At 28.0% G+C, this 26209-nt stretch overlaps 2 protein-coding genes, 1 long non-coding RNA gene and 1 pseudogene across 3 annotated transcripts in view; all 4 read right to left on the bottom strand.

Annotated features, from left to right (window-relative positions):
* Positions 1–26209, bottom strand: part of LOC107449800 (uncharacterized) — a 60588-nt gene that overhangs the window by 15147 nt on the left and 19232 nt on the right. The gene's annotated exons all lie outside the window — the stretch shown is intronic.
* LOC139424798 (glutathione S-transferase Mu 1 pseudogene) lies at positions 3440–4196 on the bottom strand (annotated as a pseudogene).
* LOC107449798 (glutathione S-transferase Mu 1) lies at positions 7909–8825 on the bottom strand. Its single transcript, XM_043055964.2, has one exon. The coding sequence runs from the start codon at positions 8712–8714 to the stop codon at positions 8067–8069; it is 648 nt and encodes a 215-aa protein (XP_042911898.1). The 5' UTR covers positions 8715–8825; the 3' UTR covers positions 7909–8066.
* The window catches only part of LOC122272367 (protection of telomeres protein 1), a gene marked incomplete at its 5' end in the record, with an annotated part of 20620 nt that continues 10306 nt past the window's right edge, over positions 15896–26209 (bottom strand). The window contains 3 exon segments of the mRNA XM_043055965.2: positions 15896–16272; positions 21607–21707; positions 23488–23573. Coding sequence (XP_042911899.2) covers positions 16045–16272; positions 21607–21707; positions 23488–23573 — 415 coding nt within the window.

Here is a 26209-nt window from a genome sequence, read left to right as displayed (position 1 = left end):
GATTTATAATAACCTGAAGTGTAAAATGACACACCTTAGGTTGTTGAATAAATACTTCCACAAGTGTAAAAAAATATACTTCAGGCTGATAAGTAATAACCTAAGGTTGAAAATGAAACACTTTAAAGTAGTAAATATCTACCTCTCCCAAGATGTAAAATTAAACACCTCAAGTTGAAACATATATACCTCTGGAGGTATATATTAAGGTATATTTGAGGTTGGTTTTGAGGTATTCATTTGCACCCTTTTCAACCTCAACGACGTCTTTAAATAACAACCTCCTTTATACCTTTAAAATATACCTTGTTTATACCTCATTTATACCTCGATTTTTTCATAAGGGTAAGCTCTTACCGGTTACAAGTTACAGTTTTTCAGTCAAAAATTTCTTTTTAAAAAAGATTTTATTCTTATAATACTAAAAGAAAACACAAAATATTTTTAATTCAAAATAGAAAAAACTTCTTTGAAAAAAAAATGCGCTAAAAAGCAGCAGAAGTTTCAGAAGAAAGTTAGTTCTTATAAATATTTTTCATTATAATTTAGAGAAGTTAGCAGTATGAAATTCTTGCAGCATCATTTTAGTGTTGTTCTGTAAGAATTATAATAATGCTTGTAAATGGTGCTTCTCTAAAATAAATAATGCTTTTCCTTCACTACAGTAGTAACTAAATAAAGTATTCGTGTCACAAAACGTCAATTTCAACCTAATGTTCCAAGCTCATTTAAGCATCTAATCCAATAAGTGCAATTAAAAAAAAAAAAACTTTTTACTCGTGGAGATGTCCTGTTCACACCTCAGTTAGTTCATTGGTCTTATGATTACTCCGTATCTAATTTTGTATCTTGTCCCGAAACAAAAAATTTCATAAAAATTATTTAGTCTTTACAATTTTGTTGTATCTCCATCACCGAGCCCCTATTTGAGTAGGTTACAACCTTTAGCATTTTAACCCGGTAATTTTGGACCCAGCCACGAGACAAAGGTACTATTGAGTTAAGTATATACAGTTAAAATTGCTTCAGTGATTAATTTTTCTTATTGATTTCTCACTAAACGATAAATTACTAAAAAGTAAATAAGCAACTGTATCGAAAGAGCGAATACATACAATTGATATTTGACAGCGCACAAAATTGAAAAAAAAAATGAAACATCTTAATGACTTTTAATCTAATCGTTTTATCACACGCTAAGAATGGTTTGAATGGATATTCTAAATTTTTTTTTCCTTCTTGTATAGACATTTTAAACCACTAAATCATTCATAATTAAGTACTTTTCCTGAATGAACATTCTTTTTTCCGTTGAGTTTGGATTCTTGACCCTCTAAATACAGGATGATCCGTTATCTGAAAAGTATGATTCCAAAAGTTTAGTTCAGTAAAACGTCAAAAGCTTTTAATGCTACTTTTAATTTTTGAGTATTTTGCGATAAATATGGAACTATTTAAGAGAATTTAAAAATTTTTGAGTTCAAAACTAAAAAGTAATGCCATAATCCAATACAAAAATATAATTTTTTATATTTATTTATTTATTATTTTTTATTGTTAAATTGTTAAGTGATGTTATTTGTTATGATTCATTGTTAAAGATCAAAAACCTTCTGAATTGTTAAGCACATGAATATTTACATAATTTTAAGCTGAATGGACAAATTTAATTGTAATTGTTTAACAGTTATTGAGAAATGAAAATTTAAAAATACAACTATTTTGCAGTTCACTCGCAAACTACTTGGCCGATATCACTTAAATTTTATATTTTGAAAGAAATATAAAATTATCGAGAAGTTGTCGATAGTTCTTAAAAAACAATAAAAAAATTTCTGAATTGTATTTTGATTTAAAAAAAATACGGGTTTTTTAATTGTGTGCAGAATTATTTTTTTTTACTAGTTTAAATAGTTCCAGAGATATGGCGAAATATGCAAAAAGTGATTGATCGTTCTCCTGCCTAAGCTATTGAAATCATATTTTCTAGATTATGGTTACATCTGGTTAATATTTTTTTTAAATTTATCCAGATTATGGCTAATATTTTGAGGGTTGAAATTGCAAATACATTAAAAATAGAAAGTGCGTCTTTTGCATTTCTACGTTTTTCTGATACATTTGTTTTGAGAAAGTGCGTTTTTCGAAATTTAAAATATTTTTTTTTTATGAATTAATGAGTTAATTTAAGGTTATAGATTGTATCAATAACTTTATATTTCAGATGAAAAAATTTTAAGGTGTTTAATTTTTTATTTTGTGCAGTGTCATGTTTTAAATGTTTTCATGTTTTCTGCACATGTCATGTTTTCTCCACAAAAGTTTTTTTTCTTCTGCTTTTTTGCTTTTTTCTTAAATATTTATCGATAATTTCAAATTAAAATTTTCTACTATAACTTTCAGTAATATAAGCTTCTCTGCATCATTCAAAATATATTTTTTAATCACTGAACATGTAGAGCATCCAAAACTTTCTTGATGGTATGACGTTTTTTTAAAACTGTTATCATTCGAATTATTTTTCGAATATTAATTCGTCAATTTTTCACACATTTCCCTTCAAAAACAATAAATATAAAATAAAAATATACATATATAGACAGGTAAAATTTTCCCGATGGCCCATTAAAAGGGTAACGTGCTTTATTTACCAACAGAAGTTTAAATTAGAAAATTAAAATCTAATGCAGCGATGTGATGGAATGATTTTTTAATTTTTTTTCAGGATATTGTGTAAAATTAAGCATTATTTTTGAAAATTTTCGAATAAAAAGAAAAAAAGTACATTTTATAATGATTAGAAATGATCAAGGAAGTAACGAAACAGCAGTAATTAACTATTTTATCTTAAAATTATTTGTTGACAGAATAAGAAAGATTTGACTTATTCACCAAGTTCATTTCAAAATAAAAATCATAACGAGTGTATATTGAACCAATATAAATTTGATACATTGAAATTAAAGGGGAAGCAAAAGTCAATCTATCACATAGTATGTAAACATATTTTTGCTACCACATTTTTAATTTCCCCCGATTGTCGACTTCCTGTTATTGCAATGGAGTCTAAGCTATAAAAAATTTGAATGCCAATTTTAAGATATAAATGTAATTGAGTTGATATTAAATGGATAATAAATATAAATGTGGAGTTATACCTAATTTAAAAGTTGTCTCATTAAATTGCGTAATTGGAACTATAATAAAGTTTTACTTACCTACTACAGGTTTACTTACCTAAATAGTCACAAAAAGATCAACTTTACATAAATTTTTTATTACTAAACTACATGATATCTTTCGTTAATTTTGATTATTGATATCTATTGATATAACTGCCACTGAACATTCATAAAAGAAACTTACATAAACGATGATTAGTAAATAAAAAAGACATTTAATTGCTTTTTTTCTTTTCAAATCAGAATAAAATATTATCGGAGCTCTCATTATACCTATTCTGGCATTTCTCCACTGCCTCCCCAATGGGCTAGTGGTCCAACAATTGGCCATCTTTTCGATGAACTGAAGTATTCTTGCAGTTCAGGTAAATTTCTGACTCTTTCATGGTAAGCTTTGAGGTTTGGAAAATCATCCAAAACTGTCTTTGAAAACAAGACACAAAAATCAAAAGTTTCATATGCCAGAAAGTCTACATAAGTGATATTATCGCTGACGAAGAATTTTCTATGCCCAAGAAATTCAGCATAAAGTTTCAACATACCAGGAATGGCGTTTAAAGCTTCTTTTCGTGTTTCATCAGAATCTGTGTAAGCAACGTTCCGGATAAACAACATGCGAAGATCCGATATCTGTTGTTCAACTAACGAGGCTCTTACTTTTTCTTCTTCGGTTTCTCCTTCCAAATCATATACTTTTGCCAAGTACCTCAGAATTGTGGTACTTTGTGTCAACTTGACTTTATCATCAATATAATAGGGCAAATTTGGGAAATCCAAGCCTAAGGTGAACTTTTCTTTTTGCCATGTATCAGGATCTTGATACCTCTTGTCTTCGAAATTTACATTTTTGTAATGAAGTAGATACCGAATTGGTTCTCCAAGACCTCGTAAATCCCAATAAGCTAACGTGATTTGACTCATTTTTAAAAGAAAACGTTTAGAAAATTCGCTTTGCCTCGACCACTGTCAGAGATAAGCACGGATGAGTTTATAATATCAAAATGATTTTGCTACTTGATAAACGAGTTATTATCCCTAATGTTTAACTTCCTTTAGTGCACTCCCACTACGTCTTTATTTCCTTCTGAACGACCTCGAAAAGCTATTTCAAAAGATTAGATAATTGTTAGTGTTTCATTTCGCTAGGACAAGCTTTTACAATAAAGGACACTGGATAATTTTTTTTTGTTGAAGAGATTTTATAAAACGTCAAAAGTTATGTAATTTTCACGAATGAAAGCAAAAATATAACTCCCCAAAAGCCTCTTTTGAAAATAAAATATTTTTAAGGACATTTTTTTAATTTCGAAAAAAACTTGCGTTAAGTCAGGTCGTAAAAATTTAACTCATTAGTTGCATTTCAGCTTTCAGTGGATCGACGAACACTCTGTTTTTACTACAATCATTCATTTTTGGGCTTATAATCACATCTTAATTTTTTTAAATTCTTTTATTCCAGCGTAGTGTCTTTGCATTTTTCTCGACTCCTTCGCATTAAGTTTTTACGCAGCAAAGCAAAATGTAACGTAAATTAATGGAATTCACTAATTTTAGCCACTAATTAATGGAACCCACTGTTAGATGTCTAAAAGGGTTCAACGTCATCGACATACACACATTTAGTTCTATAGAATTTTTTTTTTCTATTTTAAATTTATGGTCATAACATATACAGTAATAAATAAACATGCGGAATTTCTTTTTATGCGAGTATAAGAAAGAAAAAAGCTTTTTTTTAAAAAGACTTCCTTTTTACAGAAGAAATAATTTTAAGCGCACATTGTTGCGTACAATAGCAATTAGTTTTTATAAAAAAACTTATTTTAACATTAATTATATGTCTCTATGCTTTTTCGCAACTGAATTGGTTCATAATAACAGTAATATGCCATTTACCTTTCCAATGCTCATGAAAGCTTGTTTTTTACTACCATAACTGTTGTTCTGTAAGAATTGTAATAATGCATATAAATTGTGCTTCTCTATATTGAATAAATAATGCTTTTCCTTCACTACTAACTAAATAATGCATTCGTGTCACAAAGCTTCAATTTCAACCTAATGTTCCAAGGCGAAAAATGAATGCGTTAGCAAGATCATCTAATCATCTAATGCAATAAGTGCCATGAAGAAAGAAAAAAAAAAATCACTTTTTACTCGTAGAGATGTCCTGTTCACCCCTTGCTCAGTTAATTCATTGCTCTTATGATTACTTCGTATCTAATTTTGTATCTTGTCCCAAAACAGAAAACTCCATAAAAAATTAGTTTTTACAATTTTGTTGTATCTCCATCATCGAGCTCCTATTTCAGTAGGTAACAATCTTTAGTTATTTAACCTAGTAATTTTGAACCCAACTTACAAGACAAAGGTACTATTGAGTTAACTATAGAGTTAAAATTGCTTCAGTGATTAATTTTTCTTATTGATTTCTCACTAAAAAATAAATAACTAAGAAATAAATAAGTGTGTAAGTATGAATAATAAAAATAAATGTATCGAAAGAGCGAAGACATACAATTGATATTTGACAGAGCACGAAATAAAAAAAAAAGGAAACATCTTAATGACTTTTAATCTAATCGTTTTTTCACGCGCTAAGAATGGTTTGAATGGATAGTCTAAATTTTTTTTTTTTTTCTTGTATGGATAATATTTTAAACCACTAAATCATTCACAACTACTTACTTTTCCTGAATGAACATTCTTTTTTCCATTGAGTTTAGATTCTTGACCCTCTAAATACAGGATGATGAAATTTTTGAGTGCAAAAGTAAAACGTAATACCATAATCCAATATGAAAATATCATTTTTTATATTTATTTATTTATTACTTTTTATTGTTAAGTTGGTATGTGATGTTATTTGATATAATTTATTGCTAAAGATCAAAAATTTTCTGAATTGTAAAGCACTGGAATATTTACATAATTTTAAGCTGAATGGACAAATTTAAATGTTATTGCTTAAGCAGTTACTGAGAAATGAGCATTTAAAAATACAACTATTTCGCAGTTCACTCACAAACTACTTGACCGATATTGCTTTAAATTTATATTTTGAAAGAAATATAAAATTATCAAGAAATTGTCGATTGTTATTAAAAAATAATAAATGCTTTTTTTTTAAAATTATATTTTGATTTAAAAAAAAACGAGTTTTATAATTGTGTGTAGAAATATTTTTTTGATTAGTTTAAATAGTTCCAGAGATATGGCGAAATATACAAAAAGTGATTGATCGTTCTCCTGCCTTAAACTAATGGAATCATATTTTCTAGATTATGGCTACATCTGGTTAATATTTTTTTAAAATTTATTTAGATTATGGCTAGTATTTTGAGGGTTAAAACTACAAATAGATTGAAAATAGAAATACGTCTTTTGCATTTCTACATTTTTTGATATATTTATTTTGATAAAGTACGTTTTTTGCGTCTTATTTCGAAACTTAAAATATTTTTTGTATGAATTAATGAGTATATTTAAGGTTATAGATTGTATCAACAACCTTGTATTTTAGATGAAAATTTTTTAATGTGTTTAACTTTTTATTTTGTGCGGTGTCATTTTCAGCACAAAAGTTTTTGTTTTTCCTTGTTGCTTTTTCCTTAAATATTTATCGATAATTTCGAATTCAAATTTTCTACTATAACTTTCAGTAATATAAGCTTCTCTGCATCATTCAAAATATTCTTTTTAATCACTGAATAAGTAGAACAAGCATCCAAAATTTTCTCGATGGTATGGCGTTTTTTTAAACTGTTAGCTTTCGAATTATTTTTCGAATATTAATTCGTCAATTTTTCACATTTCCCTTCAAAAACAATAAACATAAAGTACAAATATATACATCTTATGAAAATATATTCATATTATCAAAATATTTCAATATTTAATACCGATCTTAATGGGAAAATGGTAGGAAAAGAGGACCATGAAAATTCAGAGATAAATTATTTCACAATATTAATGGTTCGCATTATAGCTAATATAAAATAGATAGGTAAAATTTTCCCAATGGCCCATTAAAAGGGTAACGTGCCTTATTTATCAGCAAAAGTTTAAAATTGAAAATTAAAATCCGATGCAGGAATGATCCGATGATAGAATTATTTTTTAATTTTCTCTCAGGATAATGTGTAGCGTTACATATTATTTTTAAAAATTTTCGAATAAAAAGTAAAAAAGGATATATTTTAGAATGATCAGAAAAGATCAGTAAAGAAAAAAAACAGCAGTAATTAACTATTTTCTCATCAATTTATTTGTTGACAGAATAAGAAAGATTTGACTTATTCACTTAGCTCATTTCAAAATAAAATTCATGTCGAGTATATATTGAACTAATATAAATTTGATACATTGAAATTAAAAGGTAAGCTGAAACTATTCTATCGCATAGTATATTTTCATACTTTTGCTACCACGTTTAAAATTTTCCCTCATTCTCGATTTCTTGTCATAGTAAAATATTCTAAGAAAAGCAAAATTTGAATGTCAATTTTAAGATATAAATATGAATGAATTAATTTTATATGCATTATAAATATGAATACAGAGTTTTACTTAATTTAAAATTGGTTTCATTCAATTTTATAATTGGTACGATAATATAGTTTTACTTACTTCTATAGGTTTACTTACCTAAATAGTCACAAAAAGATCAATTTAGAGTACGAACCGCACATAAATTTTTTATTACTAAGCTACATGAAGCAATATCTTTCGTTTATTTTGATTATTTATTTGCATTGATGTTACTGCCACTGAACATTCATAAAAGTAACTTACATAAGCGTTGCTTAGTAATTAAAGGAGACATTTAATTGTTTTTTTCTTTTTTTAAATCAGAATAAAATTTCATTAGAGTTCTTATTATACCTATTCCGGCATTTCACCACTACCTCCCCAATGAGCTAGTGGTCCAACAATTGGCCATCTTTTCGATGAACTGAAGTATTCTTGCAGTTCAGGTAAATTTCTGACTCTTTCCTGGTAAGCTTTGAGGTTTGGAAAGTCATCCAAAACTGTCTTTGAAAATAAGACACAAAAATCAAAAGTTTCATAAGCCAGAAAGTCTACGTAAGTGATATTATCGCTGACGAAGAATTTTCTATTCCCAAGAAATTCCGCATAAAGTTTCAACATACCAGGAATGGTGTTTAAAACTTCTTTTCGTGTTTCATCAGAATCTGTGTAACAAACGTTCCGGGCAAACAACATGCGAAGATCCGATATCTGTTGTTCAACTAACGAGGCTCTTAGTTTTTCTTCTTCGGTTTCTCCTTCCAAATCATATACTTTAGCCAAGTACCTCAGAATCGTGGTACTTTGTGTCAACTTGACTTTATCATCGATATAATAAGGCAAATTTGGGAAATCCAAGCCTAAGTTAAACTTTTCTTTTTGCCAGGTATCAGGATCTTGATACCTCTTGTCTTCGAATTTTACGTTTTTGTAATGAAGTAGATACCGAATTGGTTCTCCGAGACCTCTTATATCCCAATAAGCTAACGTGATTTGACTCATTTTTGAAAGAAAACGTTTAGAAATTTCGCTTTGCGCGACCACTGTCAAAGCAGATGATTTTATGATATCAAAATGATTTTGCTACTTGATAAACGAGTTATTATCCCTAATGTTTACGGAGTGTCTATTGCACCGATTATCGGCGCAGTAAAATTCATTTTGCTATCTTACCGATCAAATTTTTAACCAATCATAGAGCGTATCTGTCCACGTGACTCTCCGATTTTTTTTTCAAAAATAATTTAGCTCTGTTTATCGTAGTCAAGGCAGCTACAATTTTTGTAGCATCTTGATTTTCTTCATATGAAGAATAACAAATAGCCATTCATGAATTTGAAAAAGAAAAAAGGACGATCTTCTGGAAGAGAGAAGCGAAAACTTTACAAAATGCTTCAAAGAAATTTAAAAAATTTGATAAGGCTCCGCTGGAATTGAAATACACATGGTGGAAGAATTCATTAAANGTTGTCAAGGATAAGCGCGGATGAGTTTATGATGTCAAAATGATTTTGTTACTCGATAAAAGAGTATTATCCCTAATATTTAACTTCCTTCCCACTACGTCTTTATTTGTTTCTGAGCGACCTCGAAACAATTCTATTCAAAAGATTAGATGATTGTTAGTGTTTCATTTCGTTAGGATAAGCTTTTATAATAAAAGACTTTAGATAATTTTTTTTTGTTATTGAAGAGATTTTATGAAACGTAAAAAGTTATGTATTATTAGTTCAGATGATTTTCAAAAATGAAATCAAAGGAATAACTCCTCAAAAGCCTCTTCTGAAAATAAATTGATTTTAGGAAATTTTTTTAATTTAAAAAAAAACTTGCGTTAAGTCAGGCCGTAAAAATTTAACTCTTTAGTTACATTTCAGCGTTCAGTAGACCGACCAACGCTCTATTTTTACTACAAGTGTAACAATCATTAATTTTCGGGCTAAAAATCGCATCTTAATTTTTTTATTCCATCGTAGTCTCTTTGCATTTTTCTAGACTCCTTCGCATTAAGTTTTTATGCAGCAAAGCAAAATGCAACGTAAATTAATGGAATCCACTAATTTCAACCATCAATTAATGGAGCCCACTGTTAGATGTCTAAAAGGGTGTTACGTCATCGACATACACACATTTAGTTCTATAAATTTTTTTTTTCTATTTTAAATTTCTGGTCATAACATATAGAGTAATAAGTAAATATGCTGAATTTCAGTTATACGGGTATAAGAAAACAGAAGCTATTTTTTAGAAATGTTTCTTTTTACAGAAACAGTACAGAAACAATAATTTTAAGCGCACATTGTCGCGTACAAAAGTTATTAGTTTTTTTAAACTTACTTTAACATTAATTATATGTCTCTTTATTTCTACGCACCTGAATTGGTTCATTATAACAGTAATATGTTATTTACCTTTCCAATGCACATAAGAGCTTGTCTTTTACTACCATAACACGAAAGTTATCGATGTTCAGTGGTTAAATGCAATTTGTCTGTTTGTTCTTATAATAATGATATTCTTTTTTTTTTATAATAAAACACTATTATTTAGTTTAGAATTATTATTTGGATCAATTCATAAGGATGTAATTAGATCTCTTAATATAAATGAGATATTAGGAGTTATTTTTAAATAACGAATCTCTAAGCAAGCACAGATGTAAGAGCAATTAATGATTAATCTTAGTCTATAGATAATCACTGTCCTTGATTATCGGATACCTTTTAAATTTCGAATCATAAATTTCTCTATTACATAAAATTTAAATAAAACTAAATTTTAATGCCACTAGACAGTTTAATTCTTTACAGCAACAGGTTAACAGCTTTACGGTAAAAAAAATTTCAAAATTTTTTTTTAGAGAAGTTAGCTGCATAAAATTCTTATAGTATCAATTTAGTGTTGTTCTATAAGAGTTATAACAATCTTTATAAAAAAATAGATGGTGCTTTTCTTTATTAAATAAATAATGCTTTTCTTTCATTACTGTAGTAACTAAATAATAAATGTGTGCTTACTGTAGTAAATAAATAATAAAAAGTGAATGTGTCATAAATGTGCATAGTAACTAAATAATAATTCGTGGTTCAAAACGTCAATTTCAACCTATTATCAATAGACAAAAAAATGAATTATATAGTAAGCTCTTCCATGCATAAAATTAAAAGGGTACAGTAACAAGTTAAAGCTTTTCAGTCAAAAATTTCTTTTAAAAAAATATTTTATTCTTATAAATATTTTTGATTATAATTCAGAGAAGTTAGCAGTATGAAGTCAATTTCAACCTAATGTTCCAAGCTCATCTAATCCAATAAGTGCCAGGGAAATGTTTTTTTTCTTTTACTCATCGAGATGTCCTGTTCACCCATTGCTCAGTTAATTCATTGGTCTTATGATTACTTCGTATCTAATTTTGTATCTTGTCCCGAAACAAAAAATCTCATAAAAATTATTTAGTTTTTACAATTTTGCTGCATCTTCATCACCGAGCCCCTATTTGAGTAGGTTACAACCTTTAACATTTTAACCTGGTAATTTTGGACTCAACTCACAAGACAAAGGTACTATTGAGTTAAGTATAGAGTAAAAAATTGCTTCAGTGATTAATTTTTCTTATTGATTTCCCACTAAGCGATAAATTACTAAAAAATAAATAAGCAACTGCATCGAAAGAGCGAATACATATAATTGATATTTGACAGTGCACAAAAAAAAAAAAAAAAATGAAGCATCTTAATAGCTTTTAATCGTTTTTTTCACGCGCTAAGAATGGTTTGAATAGATAGTCAAAAATTTTTTTTCTTGTATCGATATTTTAAACTACTAAATCATTCACAAGTACGTACTTTTTCTGAATGAACTTTCTTTCTTCCATTGAGTTTGGATTCTTGACCCTCTAAATGCAGGATAATCCGCTATCTAAAAAATATGGTTCCAAAAGTTTAGTTTAGTAAACCGTCAAAAGCTTTTAATGCTACTTTTAATTTTTTGAGTATTTTGCCATATATATGGAACTATTTAAGAGAATTTTAAAATTTTTGAGCTCAAAAGTAAAATGCAATACCATAATCCAATATAAAAACATCATTTTTTTATATTTATTTATTTATTATTTTTTATTGTAAAATTGTTATGTGATGTTATTTGTTATAATTTATTGCTAAAGGTCAAAAACTTTCTGAATTGTAAAGCACAGGAATATTTACATAATTTTAAGCTGAATGGACAAATTTAAATGTAATTGCTTAAACAGTTATTGAGAAATGAACATTTAAAAATACGAACTATTTTGCAGTTCACTCGCTAACTACTTGGCCGATATCGCTTAAAATTTATATTTTGAAAGAAATATAAAATTATCAAGAAATTGTCGATTGCTATTAAAAAATAATATTTTTTTTAAGAATTGTATTTTGATTTAAAAAAAACGAGTTTTATAATTGTGTGCTGAATTATTTTTTTTACTAGTTTAAATAGTTCCAGAGATATGGCGAAATATACAAAAAGTGATTGATCGTTCTCCGGCCTAAACTATTGAAATCATATTTTCTAGATTATGGTTACATCAAGTTAACATTTTTTTAAAATTTATCTGGATTATGGCTAATATTTTGAGGGTTAAAACTGCAAATACATTAAAAATAAAAAGTACGTCTTTCGCATTTCTACGTTTTTTGATACATTTATTTTGAGAAAGTGCGTTTTTCGAAACTTTGTATGAATTAATGAGTATATTTAAGGTTATAGATTGCATCAATAACTTTATATTTTGGATGAAATTTTTTTAAGGTGTTTAATTTTTTAGTTTGTGCAGTTTGAGTAATTTTCTGCACAAAATTTTTTTCCCCTTAAATATTTATCCATAATTTCGAATTCAAATTTTTTACTATAATTTTCAGTAATGTAAGCTTCTCTGCATCATTCAAAATATATTTTTTAATCATCGAATAAGTAGAACATTCAAAACTTTCCTGATGGTATGACGTTTTTTTTAAACTGTTATCATTCAAATTATTTTTCGAATATTAATTCGTCAATTTTTCACAACAATAAAAATAAAATAAATATATATATATAGATATCTTATAAAAACATATTAATATTATCAAAATATTTCAATATTTAATATTGATCTGAACGGGAAAATGAGGACCATGAAAATTGAGAGATAAATTATTTCACAATATTAATGGTTTGCATTATAGCTAATATAAAATAGAAAAAGTTCATTATATCCAACTTCCTCACTTTTTTGGTTCACTATATCTACAAAAAATAACATTATACTTGTATAGCAAGGCACGGGACCAAACATTTCGTTCACTATAGCGGGGTTTGACTGTACAAATATATATATATATCCTAAAATCTGTAATGTCTTAATAAGTTATTATTATGATTATTTTTTATTATTATAAACAAAAAATAAGCGACAAATTGATTTTTAAAACGCTTAATTATATTAATAAAATGATTTAATTTAATTAATTAGTTGAATTGGTATAAGTGGGTTCAATTCCTTTTCATTGTAAAAATTGTATGCCCCCAATATTCAAAAAGAAAAATAATAATAATATAAAACATGAGAAAATTCGAAAGTACTTATTCTAAAGAAAGCGAAAGAAATAAGAACGATTTTCAAACACAATAGAAGACCCCAAGGATCACCACAATAAAAGACATCTAAACTGTTCAAAGAAAGTTAAGAGGCTATTTTCTAACCCCCCAAAAAGTTCCCCCCTACTAGAACTTACACTCTGATTGGTAAATGAACACAGGACAGGTGAGAGGCGTGGTTTAGGCTCTTTTCGCAAATTTTTTTAAGAATTCTTTCATCTTTCTTTGATGATAACATATTTAATAATTGAAGAAAATAATTACAAAGTATTTCTTTTGGAAGCTTAAAATGTATAGTACGAGTACGTTTTCTGAAAAACAAGGAATTACTGAATGAATTTTGATAAAAAACGGATTTCTAGAAGATAACTCGATCACCGATGTTTCAACTCAATTAATAATTTAAAATTTATAGTTTAAGAAAAAGTGAAAATACAGAAGCTTAGTGTAAAGTATGAAGTTTCAAATGCAGAAAGAATTTTTCCAAAATATCAAAATGCAAAAAAATTATTAGCAAATAAAGCTCCCATAGAAAAAACATTAGCTGCTGGCATTGAGAGGAGAAGTACTGCGGCCTCTTAATGATCTGACTAGAGATCTTGGCCTTTCGAAAGAGGCAGCTGAATTGTTAGGGTCCAGACTGAAAGAAAAAACTTATTGGCCAAAGGAACTTCTTTTTATTGGAACAGGAATCGTGAAAAGAAATTTATTAAGTAATTTGATCTATTGTTCTGATGTTCCTGGATTGATAAGCAAATTTAATGTCATCTACGAAAAAGATGAATGGAGGCTGTTTATAGATTCATCTAAAAGAAGCCTCAAAGCTGTTCATCATAGGAGCCAGTATGCATCTGTACCAGTTGGACACTCAGTATATTTAAATAATGATATGAAAACCGGGCTCTCGTCCTGGACAAAATAAAATAGATTGACCACAGTTGGACCATTTGCGGAGATATGAAAGTTATCTCCATGCTTCTTGTTCAACAAGGTGGATTTACAAAGTCCCCATGTTTCATTTGTGAGTGGGACAGCAGTGACAAGACTCAACATTGGGTAAAAAAAGAATGCCCGAAAAGACAAAATCTTGACCAAGGCACCAAGAACGTTATTTGAATCAGCTTAGTTGATCCGAAAAAAGTATCATTACCTCTGCTACATATAAAATTAGGTGCAATGAAGCAGTTTGTCATGGCTGTTCCAAAAGATGGCGATTGTTTCAAATACCTGTGCAAAAAGTTTCCAGATTTATCCTAAGCCAAATTGAAAAAAGGAATCTTTGCTGATCCAGATATCAGCAAACTCAGGAAAGATAAAGATTTTGAGCCTAACATGACAGCAACGGATAAAGAAGCTTGGGTTGTTTTCAAAGATGTCAGTAAATTTCTGGGTAATTACAAGGATCCTGATTATAAGGAAATTGTAATTAGAATGTTGGAGAAATTTAAAATTTTGGGTTGCTTCATGAGTGTAAAAATGCATTTCCTTCACTCACATGCGGACTTTCTCCCCGAAAATTTAGGAGCAGTTCGCGAAGAACAAGGGGAAAAGTTCCATCAAGATATCAGAGATATGGAGCGAGGAAGATGAGACAAGAACGAGGAATCAAGGAAGATGGAACGAGGAATCAAGGAATATCAAGGAAGATGAGACAAGAACATGCTCGCCGACTACTGTTGGATGATAGCTCGGATTGACCCGAGATTAAGCATAAAAAATCATTAAAAAAAAGTTTCAGAGGAAAACGAGTATGTACTTAAATAGAAACTTTTCTCTTTTGCTTGTTTTGTTCAAACAGTACACATACACAATATTTGTTATTCTTGATCAATCGTCAATTTTACGTAAGTTATCTTAATAAAAATAAATTAAAATGGTATGTTGGTGATTTTCTTCTAGAAACTGATGTGAAAAGTTTGAACACAAGGAACTTATTGCTTTTCTATCGACTAGAGGTGACCTGTGCAATCTGGTAACAGTATTTTTTATTCATTTCAACCTATAAAAAATTAGCTGATAGCTCAAAAATCAATTTTCTTTCACAAGATTACATTTTAAATAGATCAAAATGAATGGAGAGAACAGTTACAGGATAGTTCATGCAAAATTGTTTGAGAGAATTCCTTTCCAAATAGGATTTTAGTAAAAAGATTAATATCGATTTTACAAAATATCCTGATATGATTGGGAAAAATGAAGATCATTTTCGAAATCAGCACATCAAATTGCATATAAATCAACAATAACCTCTCTTATATTTTTCAAAAATTTCAATTTGGCAGGGTTGTGTAATTGGTTTGGATAAAATAAAAGCATAATTTTTTTTATTAAGTAAGAAGATTTTCAATATCTGGAGAACAATAAAAATGATGTATACATTAAAAATTAAGATAAGAATGTTATATCCTAAGGATTTACTACCATGTCATAAGACAATATGTTAGAGAGATTTTGCATAAGGTTATTGTTCCCCCCTAACACTATTTGAGCTCCAGAGTGAATGCATGAAAATTTCCGGTAATTATTTTAAAAATTTTGCGGGTACTAATTTTTTTGCAATTAACAAATTTTATAATTGCGACAAAGTTTTTATTTATTGGTCTAAAACCTTCACATGAGATATACAACTATTTTGACAATAACAAGCAATTGTTATATAAAAAATTAGTTTCATTACACAAATGTTTATATTTACAGAGAATATACTAAACAAAGTTTACAATAATTTAGTATCGAACATCTGGTAAAATATTTGACCAAAAATTGCATATGACATTATTGAGCAATCTAAAATAGGATAAGATTTGTTATCACTGGTAATAGTTCTATCTGTGTTTAAAGGCCGAGAATTTGGGCAAATGCTCAATAACAGTTCTGAAACTGCCCTAGCAGCTACAGCGTTTTTCAAAACTTCTTCTGGAGGGATTCCTTTTAGAAATTTTACCTGGAATATGAAAAAGAAATGAAAAGTATTATTAAGAAGACAATATATCTTAGAAGTACGGGAAATGGAATATGAATGGAGACATTCTATTGAAATCTGATTTAAGGATATAATTTATTTAAAGGATTCAATGAATATTCAATTTTTCTATAGCCTCTCTGTTAGAATATTTCTTCCTATTTATTTAATGATTTATGCTTAAATATGTTAGAATTTTAACAGCTAGAGAATAGGTATTTGTTCAAAATAATGAAACGCTTAAGCCTCATAGAAACGCTTTTAAATTATGAGGCCATTCTATAGTTCTCTAAAAGTTCTTCACCCAAAGGAACACTTGCATAATAACTATCAATAAATAGTATGCGGGCCTCAGATAATAAACCATTTAGTAATCTCATTACTACATTATCAGGGTGGCCACTCAAAACAGATTTCAAATTTCCCTGATTTTTCTAGGTTTTCCAGGTAAAAATCTTAAAATTTCCAGGATAGTGTTTTTTTCCTTTTTTCTTATAAAGTATAGGATGTGTACAAGAAAAGTGTCTGTATTATAAAATATCTTATTCAAAATGTCATTTTTTAAAACATATCTTGAAAAAAAAATTACTTTTTTACAAGATATTTTTTTTATTATTTTTTAATGTTCTGGTACAATATTAATTTTTAAAAAATTAAGACATGGAGAAAATAATATGTTTAGCTTGCAGAATATATTGCTTTTATTGAATAAGTTTAATTGTTTTTATTGAATTTAATGTGTTACTTTAAGTAGTATTTGCTCAAAGTGTACCAACAAAATGGCAAAATCAGAATGACCAATAAAATCTTGGATAAGTATTGTTTAATATATTTTCATTAAGCAAAAGAAAACCGTTTCAGGTGACTATATATCAATAATTTTTAATAATTACAGAGGCTCCCAAAAGCGCTCATTCACTTATAATTTATATTGAAATAGGAAATAAAAATTCAATAATTAAAATGAATATTTCACAATAGGTACTTGATAATAAGATGTATAATCTATTCTTAGCAAAACTGCACGGAATATTTTAAAAACAAAGCAAAAGTTAATTTTTTAATCAAATAGTAACAAAAATGTTAACCCACGAAAGTCATCGTACAGTTAAATGTTTTGGATCTCAGAATTAAAATTATCGTCAATTGCTTTTTTTATTTAATTATTTTTCATTTAATTTTTTATTTATTTATTAGCAATTTAGTATCAAACTTATAATAGCAAAATTATATTTTAATTTATGCTTGCTAACTCTGTAATATTTTATTTTATCATTAAAAAATGACTCATGGTCGTAATAAAATAGACCAAATTTGATTATTTGTCTTCATAAGAGGTAAATCAGTAACGAATATGTAAAATTAGTTTATTGTGTCCTATTGCACTGTGCAATATGTGATAAAATGCTTAAAAAAGAACTTCATATCAGAGATTAAAACTATAAATTTTGTGGAAAAACTCATACATTCGCAATTGAGTGTTGTAAAAGTTTCTGTAAAATTTTTAAAAAAATATTCTGTAAGAATTTTACCCGACAAAAAAAACCAAACTAGTTACACGTATTTTCAACCTTTAAAAGCTATTGTAGATGTAAAAGGAAACTCCACTAAATGTTAATTTAACAAAAAATTAGATTTACTAATAGACTGAGTTTTTTCTTTTAAAGTATATGATGACTTTTGTGGGATAAAGTTTTTGTCACTTTTTGATGATTGATTCTTTAAAAATAAACCTTTCCTTTGTTTTTAAAATATTTCATATTGTCATTTAAAATATTTCAGTTTTGTTAAGATTAGAACACATTTTTTATCATTAAGTATACATTCTGAAACATTCATTTTAATTAATGGATAGTCTTATTTCATTGAAAGTCATAAGTGTATCAACACTTTTGTGAATCACTGTAATTACATTTCAATATAAAGCTGTACTGTATACTGCATTATACTGTATTTCATCTTACCAGTGCTTTTTATAAAATTCATTGATCATATTTTCCTTAAACCAATATCTCAAGTCAAATTTGTAAATAATGGTATTTTGAAATAGCATTTTTATTTTAAGAGATTCAGCAAAAAAAAATAAATGTCACAAATGTAAAATTGTCTAATTTTTAGTTCTATACTCCAAAGAAGAAAAAAAAAAGATAAAATTCCTTAAAATTTATACTTTTTTGATTTTTTTTCTTATTTGAAATTAAAACATTTAAAGAATTTCAATCTTAACGCACATTTTCTAATTTAGCATAGTTAATTGTTCTTTTTTTTTGAACAACTGGAATCTTGTACAGTGCAGAACTAAAACACTAAATTTCGTTTTCCTTCTTCCGACTAAACACATATGAATAAAATTTTTTTTTTATTTTATGTATACACATCATTTAATATGTTTCCTATATATTCTTTAGTCATTGTCAGCTTTTTTTAGATAAAAAGAGGAATAGTTTTGAAATATCATCTCTGGAATGCAACCAACATTTACAAACTTTCGGTATTGTGATAACTATACAATTCGAATTTTGAATCAAAAAACTAATATTTAGCAACAAAACAGTAAAATTTGATATTAATATATATAGTTAGTTAAAAAAAAAACTTTTTTCAAAATAAAAATTTTATAAAAGGTTAAAATGAAATAGAAAAAATTAGCATTAATGCAAGAATTGTAACAATTTGTCGACAAACATTGCTGTTAGTGATGGGGGGAAATGTGTGATTGGTTGGTTTTGCTGAGAAAAAATAATTTACAGATTTCTTTGAATGGGAATTCAAAAGCTTTCAGAAAAAGAGTGCAATATAAAATCTATTATTATTAAATTATAACCAACTAATTTTTAGAGAATTTAATAAAGTTAAAAATACAAAAACATTTTGACTCATTTTGTCAAAATAGAAAAAAATTACCACCCACAATTGCGAACAAACTTGACTCATTGTGTGAGCAAACCCACGGACAGAACTTAAAAACCGAAGCAAATATCCGAACCCCGTCTTCCACGTCCACCATAATCCTTGCCTTTCCTAAATTGCATAGTCCCATAGTCTGCATAGAGATCAAAGGTTTCTACATTTGCTTAGCAACCATGGGAGAATTTTATGTGGCATTCTAGTTTAACAGGGTTATAATGGAGCAAATTTTGATGAAAGCAAAGTATAGCTAAGGTGATGATATTTTAACTGTTTGGAGATACATTTCCGCCTAAAAAATGTGGGTATAATGGATGAAACAATTTAAATTAAGAAAATTAGCAAATAATTTAAATTAGTGAAATTAAAAAAATATATAAGAAAAAATTTCCAGGTTTTATCTATATTTCCCTGATTTTTTTCCAGTATAAAAAAAATTCCCTGATAATTACAGGTTTTCTAGATGGGTGGCCACCCTGATCATGAGAATGTGATTTTTCAATGATCGTTCCATTTTCCCCGGCATAAATTTCGATATTATAAGTGTAGCCTTCAGGCAAACACAATTTGTATAATTTTACGCCATACTTATGTTGCTTGCCTGGGATGTACTGACGAAAATCTAGACGTCCTCTCCATGGAACTATACCTTTATTGACAACGATATTTTTGCATGGTTTAACAGAACTCTTGAAGGTATCCACAATTGCTTCAATAATGTTTTGAATTTTGTACAGCCGATCTTCAGTTCTGACTGTGGTATTGTCCAAAAAATGTAAAAACTTAAGAATAGATAAAAAACGATCACATCTCATTGCATTTCTTATGCGTGCACTCGCATACATGTCATTGTTAGACCAATACAATCTAATTTCTGGTAATTGCACTACACCCATAATAAGCAATATGCCAATAAAATTACTCACTTCATCTCTTGTAACAGACTGCAATGCCTGTTGGTGCTTTCTACTGCTAGATGAAGAATTCTTTATACATTGTGTAGCATATTTATTTGTTTCTTCAACTATCAAATCTAGTATGTAATCCGTGAGGAATAGTTCCTATAAAGCAAGAGGGTCACTACAGTCAGTGTTTTCATATAAAAATTCCTCTTGTTCCGAATACTCATTTATTACTGAAGTTCTTTTACTTCCTGTCATTCTTCATCTTTATCCTCGTTCTCTGATTTAGACACCAAATCTTCTTCTTCTTCAGTGAAACATTTGTTCACTTCACTGCTTACATTAACAAAATCCTTGTCTGAAGAGGAAGAAAGTATCCGCAATCTTGACGCCTTTCTCCTGCTTCTATTTATAGATTCACCAGAATCACTTAGTTCCACATCCATGTTACCTATTTTTATAAGGGCGAAAACTAAAAACAAATCTAACTGCCTTTTGAGTTATACTTACTGGCACAAATCTGTGTCCAGGATGAAAAAACGACACAAATACACAACTTGCACAATAGGCACTCACCGTACTACTGAGCAAACATAAAGCGCATGTGCAGGTGTGAGCAGGCAAAAATCGTGCACCGTCAGATGAAGCGCGGCATTAATTTGAGCGCCGCCTCACAGAAAAACAAATTAAAATCGGTCCTGGAGCGAGCGTGTTAAAGACAAAAAGTACAAATCAATTAGATCTCTACCATCCACTAAAGTAATACAATGCCTAAAGTCTGCTGATCAGCCCCCTTCTGGGTATTTAATATGCTTGTGAGTTTGGAGGCTTAAAAAAATATGAACATTGGTTCTTTACGATAAAAACAGTGACAATAAGTTAAATACCAATAGGTCGGAAAACCACACCTTCCTTTGAGAAGAAAAAAGATCCCTCCTTTTTTTCTAATTCGCATCTTAAGCTTTGGAGCAACACAAATGTATTCTAATGTTAATTTTGTTTTATTCTTTTACGAAATAATTAAAAAATAGGTAGCGTTTTCTTATTGCTATTAAAGTGTAACTCTGTAGCTTAGCAATTTTGAGCCTAGCTTCTGGAAGCTCTGGATCAATAACAAGGAAGCTTCTGGATCAATCAAGCTTTCTTAGCAAACTTTTTGGTGAAACTAAACTGCATTTGAGTTACATGGAGAGGAAAACCAGACAAACCTTCGATGGATAGCCTGACAGCAAGAGGATTTTAATCCTTAGATTTTGACAGCTTTTTAGGGCAAATGAGAAACTCTTTTGGAAATGTCATCTGCAGAATACAAGTACATATACATATTAAAAACTTTCGGACATTGTATTAACTGTACATTTCGTATTGTGATTAACTGTACATGGAAAATCAAATATTTACCAACAAAATAGTCAAATTAAAAGTCATCAACATGCGGTTGATTCTTAAGCAAATCTTTTATTAAATAAAATATGTTTCAAAATGTATGAATAAAATATAAACTTACAGCATTTTCACCCCAAATATTAACTTCTAGAACAGACAGTCCTGTGCCATCATGCATCTTCAAAGAAAACATATAGGTGTAATCTAGAATTTTTTCAAGACCTATGAATCAATGTAAATGTTATTATACATTAAAAACAGAATAGTTGAGTAAATGTATTTATATAGGGTTTTCAATCAATTTTAGATATCTTTTTTTTATTAAGAGATTAAAGAGTCAAATTATGTTAAGTAATGACTTTCAACCACAAATGCAGCTACAAAAGTTAGAAATTGCCAACAGCCAGAACAAATTTTCCAAAAGGTAGCATATGGAATGGAAAGAAGCACAATTACTTTTTATTTTATGAATTTACATAAAGGCAATTATTATTTGTGATATAATAATATCAAATAATTAGATTATAGAGTTTTTAAAGTTGACATACGGATTGTTTGCCTTGAGCTTTAATAATTTATTTTACACCTATTTTTACAGACACAGTGGAAACCTGTTTAGAAGTTTCAGTTTAAGTAATTTTCTACCATTTTGTCTATAATATAAAATTAACAACTTTAAAAAATTTTATTCTTAAACTTTTCCATCGTAAAAGTTTACTTAAACTCCAATTTTTTTTAAACAAGGAAATTTTTTTAAAAAAAGGACAATAGCTTTTTGGAATGAAACTTGTGACAAAACCTCTGGATTTTCAGAAAAATTAAAATTCTATGTAGTCTTAAAGTATGCTTGGCTTTTTTAAAAGAGGTATTTAATATGAAAAAATAAAGATAGACATCTGCCTTTAATATGAAAAAAAAATAAATAAAAAGAATTTAGATAAATTAGTTTCTTTAACAATGGTCAAGTCAGTTAATACAGGATATCTGCTACATTTTAGATTTTCAAATTCATGACTCTTCATGACTTTCCATGATTAATTCCAAGAGTTTTTCATGACCCAACGAAGTTACTATTTTCTCTGACAAAAACAAAACAATAAATAAAAAAAAGCATTATAATAACATTCATTGAAATGATAGGTACAACCAAAACTGTTATACTCTGCATCTTCATATTTATAGATTTTAAATTTAAAAAACAGAGTAAAGAAAGAGTTAAAGCAATAAAATAGCTGAAAAAAATACAAAAGCAAAGAATTTTTTTTCTGCAGAATTACATTCAAAGATATTTTTCTTGTTCATCGGAATGGAAAGAAATACTCCCGATTTTTCTGTTCTCATACTGGGATAAAAATTTGGCCAATAACTGGCTTGCTTCAGCTAGAATTTTAAATTTATAATATTAAAAAAAAAAAATAAGAAGAAAAATTCTGAAATCACAGAAGTTTAAAAGATAATTCGCTCTAGAAATGTTTTCTCTTTCATTTTTTGAAAGAACACCATAATTTTTAAAGAACACGATAAAAACATTTTATATTTTAATCCAATATGAGGGTGAGTGGGGATTTTATTACAAATTCAGATATTCGGAACACCATGAAATTGGGGAGAAGGAGTTCAATTCCATTTTAAAAATTAGATTTTTCAGTGACCTAAATCCATGACTTTCCAGGTGTGCGGATACCCTGTCAATATTTAAGTTTAACTTCGAAACTATAACTCAATATTTGTATGATGTTATAACCTAAACAGATCTTCAGCACATCAAACTTATAATAAAAAAAATTATGATTTCTTCCCCAAATTTTAGCTTATATGCAAAAAAAAAAAAAAAAAAAAAAAAAAAAATTAAAAAAAAAAAAAAAAAATTATAGTTTAAGAAGCTTTTTCCTTTATTCCCCATGAAAAATTCCTAAAGTGGTTTTTACTATACATATATACATGTATTATAAATGTTTGTATACCTATTCTTTTTGCAAAACAATAACATAAAATGACTTACCATTTCTCAAGCAATCTGGGCAATGGAAATAAAATAACCCATCTTGTTCTTTCAGTGGCACAAGTTCAGGTTGCAAGTCATCAGTTCTTTAATAGTGAAAAAATAACTAATTTTAAAAATATGTTTTCGTCAAGAAATAATTTTAATAATTACAGATAAAAACTTTCTTTTACACTTCCTTTTTAAATTACCAGGTATGTTAAACTCAATTTCAAAAAAGGAAAATACAGATTATCCCGAAAGTTTCAGTTCACAAAAGTATTCCTGATACAGGAAAAGAAAAAAAATTAAGGTTTAATCTTTTGCACTCGTCTGACACCTATATGGTGACATCAAAAGTCTCCACTGTAAAACTCAAAAATTTTTAATCTTAATTAGTAATATCATATCATTTTATGAGTTTTAGAAATTATATAGAATTACTAAGTAGTTCAAACACCATAATAAAGTACTTAGAGTCAGGGCTAAAGAGAATAGAAGGGCTGGTTCACTCCTTTGAAGTAGCTCTCGCCGCGCCAATCCTCCGATTTTCTCTAGTGACGTCACTTTGGCGCAATGCTCGCACTTTTACTTCAAGAACGGAGCGTTCGGCCTTACTAGCTCTAACTACTATTGGAGCATTTCTTTTTGCGAGATATTCTAAGACATTTGTTATTTTCTAGAATGACTTTCCTCAGTTTTTGCAGTGAATTTACAAGAATTTAAAACTATTATCGAAATGCCAGTTTGCGCGATTGCAACTTGAAAAAATTTTGATAGAAAAACAAAAGGAAAAAATATAATTTTCCGCGTGTTCCCTAAAGTAAAGGAACAACTATGCAAAGAATGGATTTCGAAATGACACAGTTAATATAAAACAGCAATACGTTTTTTCTGTCGCTAAATTCATTATCTGAATAGAAACCGCCTCGTTACTTCAAAAAGAAAGGCAGGTGAAAAAAATTAAAAAAAATGGATAAAGTCAAAGAAAATAAAAATGTAAATAAAAAGTATAAATAAAATATATAGTATATAGTTGGAATTCTCCTAATTTCATAACATATTTTTTAATGTAGTTATTCTTAATATTCATGATTTTTTTAAAAAAAATTATACTCTCCTAAATTTAAATATCTATAAATTATACCATCGTAAATTTAAATATCTATAAACAATTGTAAAATTTCTAATGTCATTATGAACCTAAATTATTATTTTGCTTCAGTAATTAGCGTTTAAGGTTGATGTTTCCTAATGATAAGGTATGAACAAATTGCTATAAAACGGCATATTTTAAAATCGGGGATTCTAAATTTAACTCAACTTATTGTTATAAAAGAATATGTAGATAAAAAAGTGAGGGAAATCGTACCTTCAGTTCTAAGAGCGGAGTGAACTAGCCCTTCTATTCTCTTTAGCCCTGACTCAGAGTACATAATGCTAAAATTGTGTTTTCCATCTTTTCCTCAGAATTATAAAAAAACTTCTCCTTGTTGCAGTGATTAAAATTTTCCTTCCTTGTTTTCCAGGCTAGTATAAACTCTGTGCTAATTTTTTTGATCCAATAATATATGAATCTTTATTCTGTTTTTGTATTAGCCATTTCCCATCTTTCATTTGGGTCTACCTTTTTAGATGAGTTAGTAGAGTTGAAAGACCAAACTTTCTAGAGGCCACTGGCAACTAGAGTTAAAAATAAATAGTGGTCAATTTTTCTTCTAGGATTCAATTATTAAAAACTTGAAATCTAAAACTAATTTATAAAAATGAGTACAATTTGATTATTTTTATAAATGATATTTTGATTATTTTTATAATTTTTTGATGATTTTTACATGATTATAAAAAGTTAATAACAATATATCTAAGAAATGAAATTGAGTAATAGAAATGATATTGAAGTTTGTGAAAAAATAATCGTTTTATCTCAAACTTTGATTAATACTAGTTATTTTTAAAAAAAACTTTTACACTCCATTGTTTTTCTAAACCTGAAATATTTTTAGAATCAATCAAAATTGGTAAAAATGCAGATTAATCTGTTCTAAATCCCTTTCAAGTTTTTACAAGAAAATCTTTTTATCTTCTTGCTTAATTGAAAAATTTTTTCCCCACATAAACTCACTTAACTATCCAAAGAAAAGCGAATTAATAGCAATTTTAAATTCAGAAGTTGAATAAAATAAAAATCAGTTGTAAAATTATAATAATAAGAAAAAACTTACAGAGAGAAAAGCTTACTGATGTTGAGAGATTATTGAATTTTATCAGTGTTTTAAATGAGTTTGTTTAAAGCTTCTTTAAATGAAACTCATTATGATACAATCATTGATAGTTAAAAAAGAAATATAAAGGATAAAATAAACTATAAGTATTTATAAATCAATAATTACATTATGAGAATCAAAGGCAGGGTTCCCACTCTATGATGAGATTGAAATTCAAGGACTTTCCAAGGACCTCAACAAAATTTTCAAGGACCTTAATCTAAGACCAATTTTAAAAATTATTCTCTTCTATTTTACTAGAAGCAACAATGCTTGTTGTGGCAATAATTAATTTCAAATATAATACCTAAATGCTTTGCCTATATAGAGAGAAGAGAGTATATGTATTATGGACTAAAATTTATATTTTTTTAAAAACAACCCTACTGGTTTTACATATTAATTCACAAAATCATTTTCAGCACAATCTATAACTAATGGTAATGAGGTGTTAATGGTGAAATCCTTTAATCCTG

The sequence above is a fragment of the Parasteatoda tepidariorum genome, chromosome 3 (assembly GCF_043381705.1).
Source record: "Parasteatoda tepidariorum isolate YZ-2023 chromosome 3, CAS_Ptep_4.0, whole genome shotgun sequence".
Taxonomy (NCBI): domain Eukaryota; kingdom Metazoa; phylum Arthropoda; class Arachnida; order Araneae; family Theridiidae; genus Parasteatoda; species Parasteatoda tepidariorum.
Note: the sequence above shows the minus strand (reverse complement) of the source record. Positions and strands in the feature narration are given on the sequence as shown.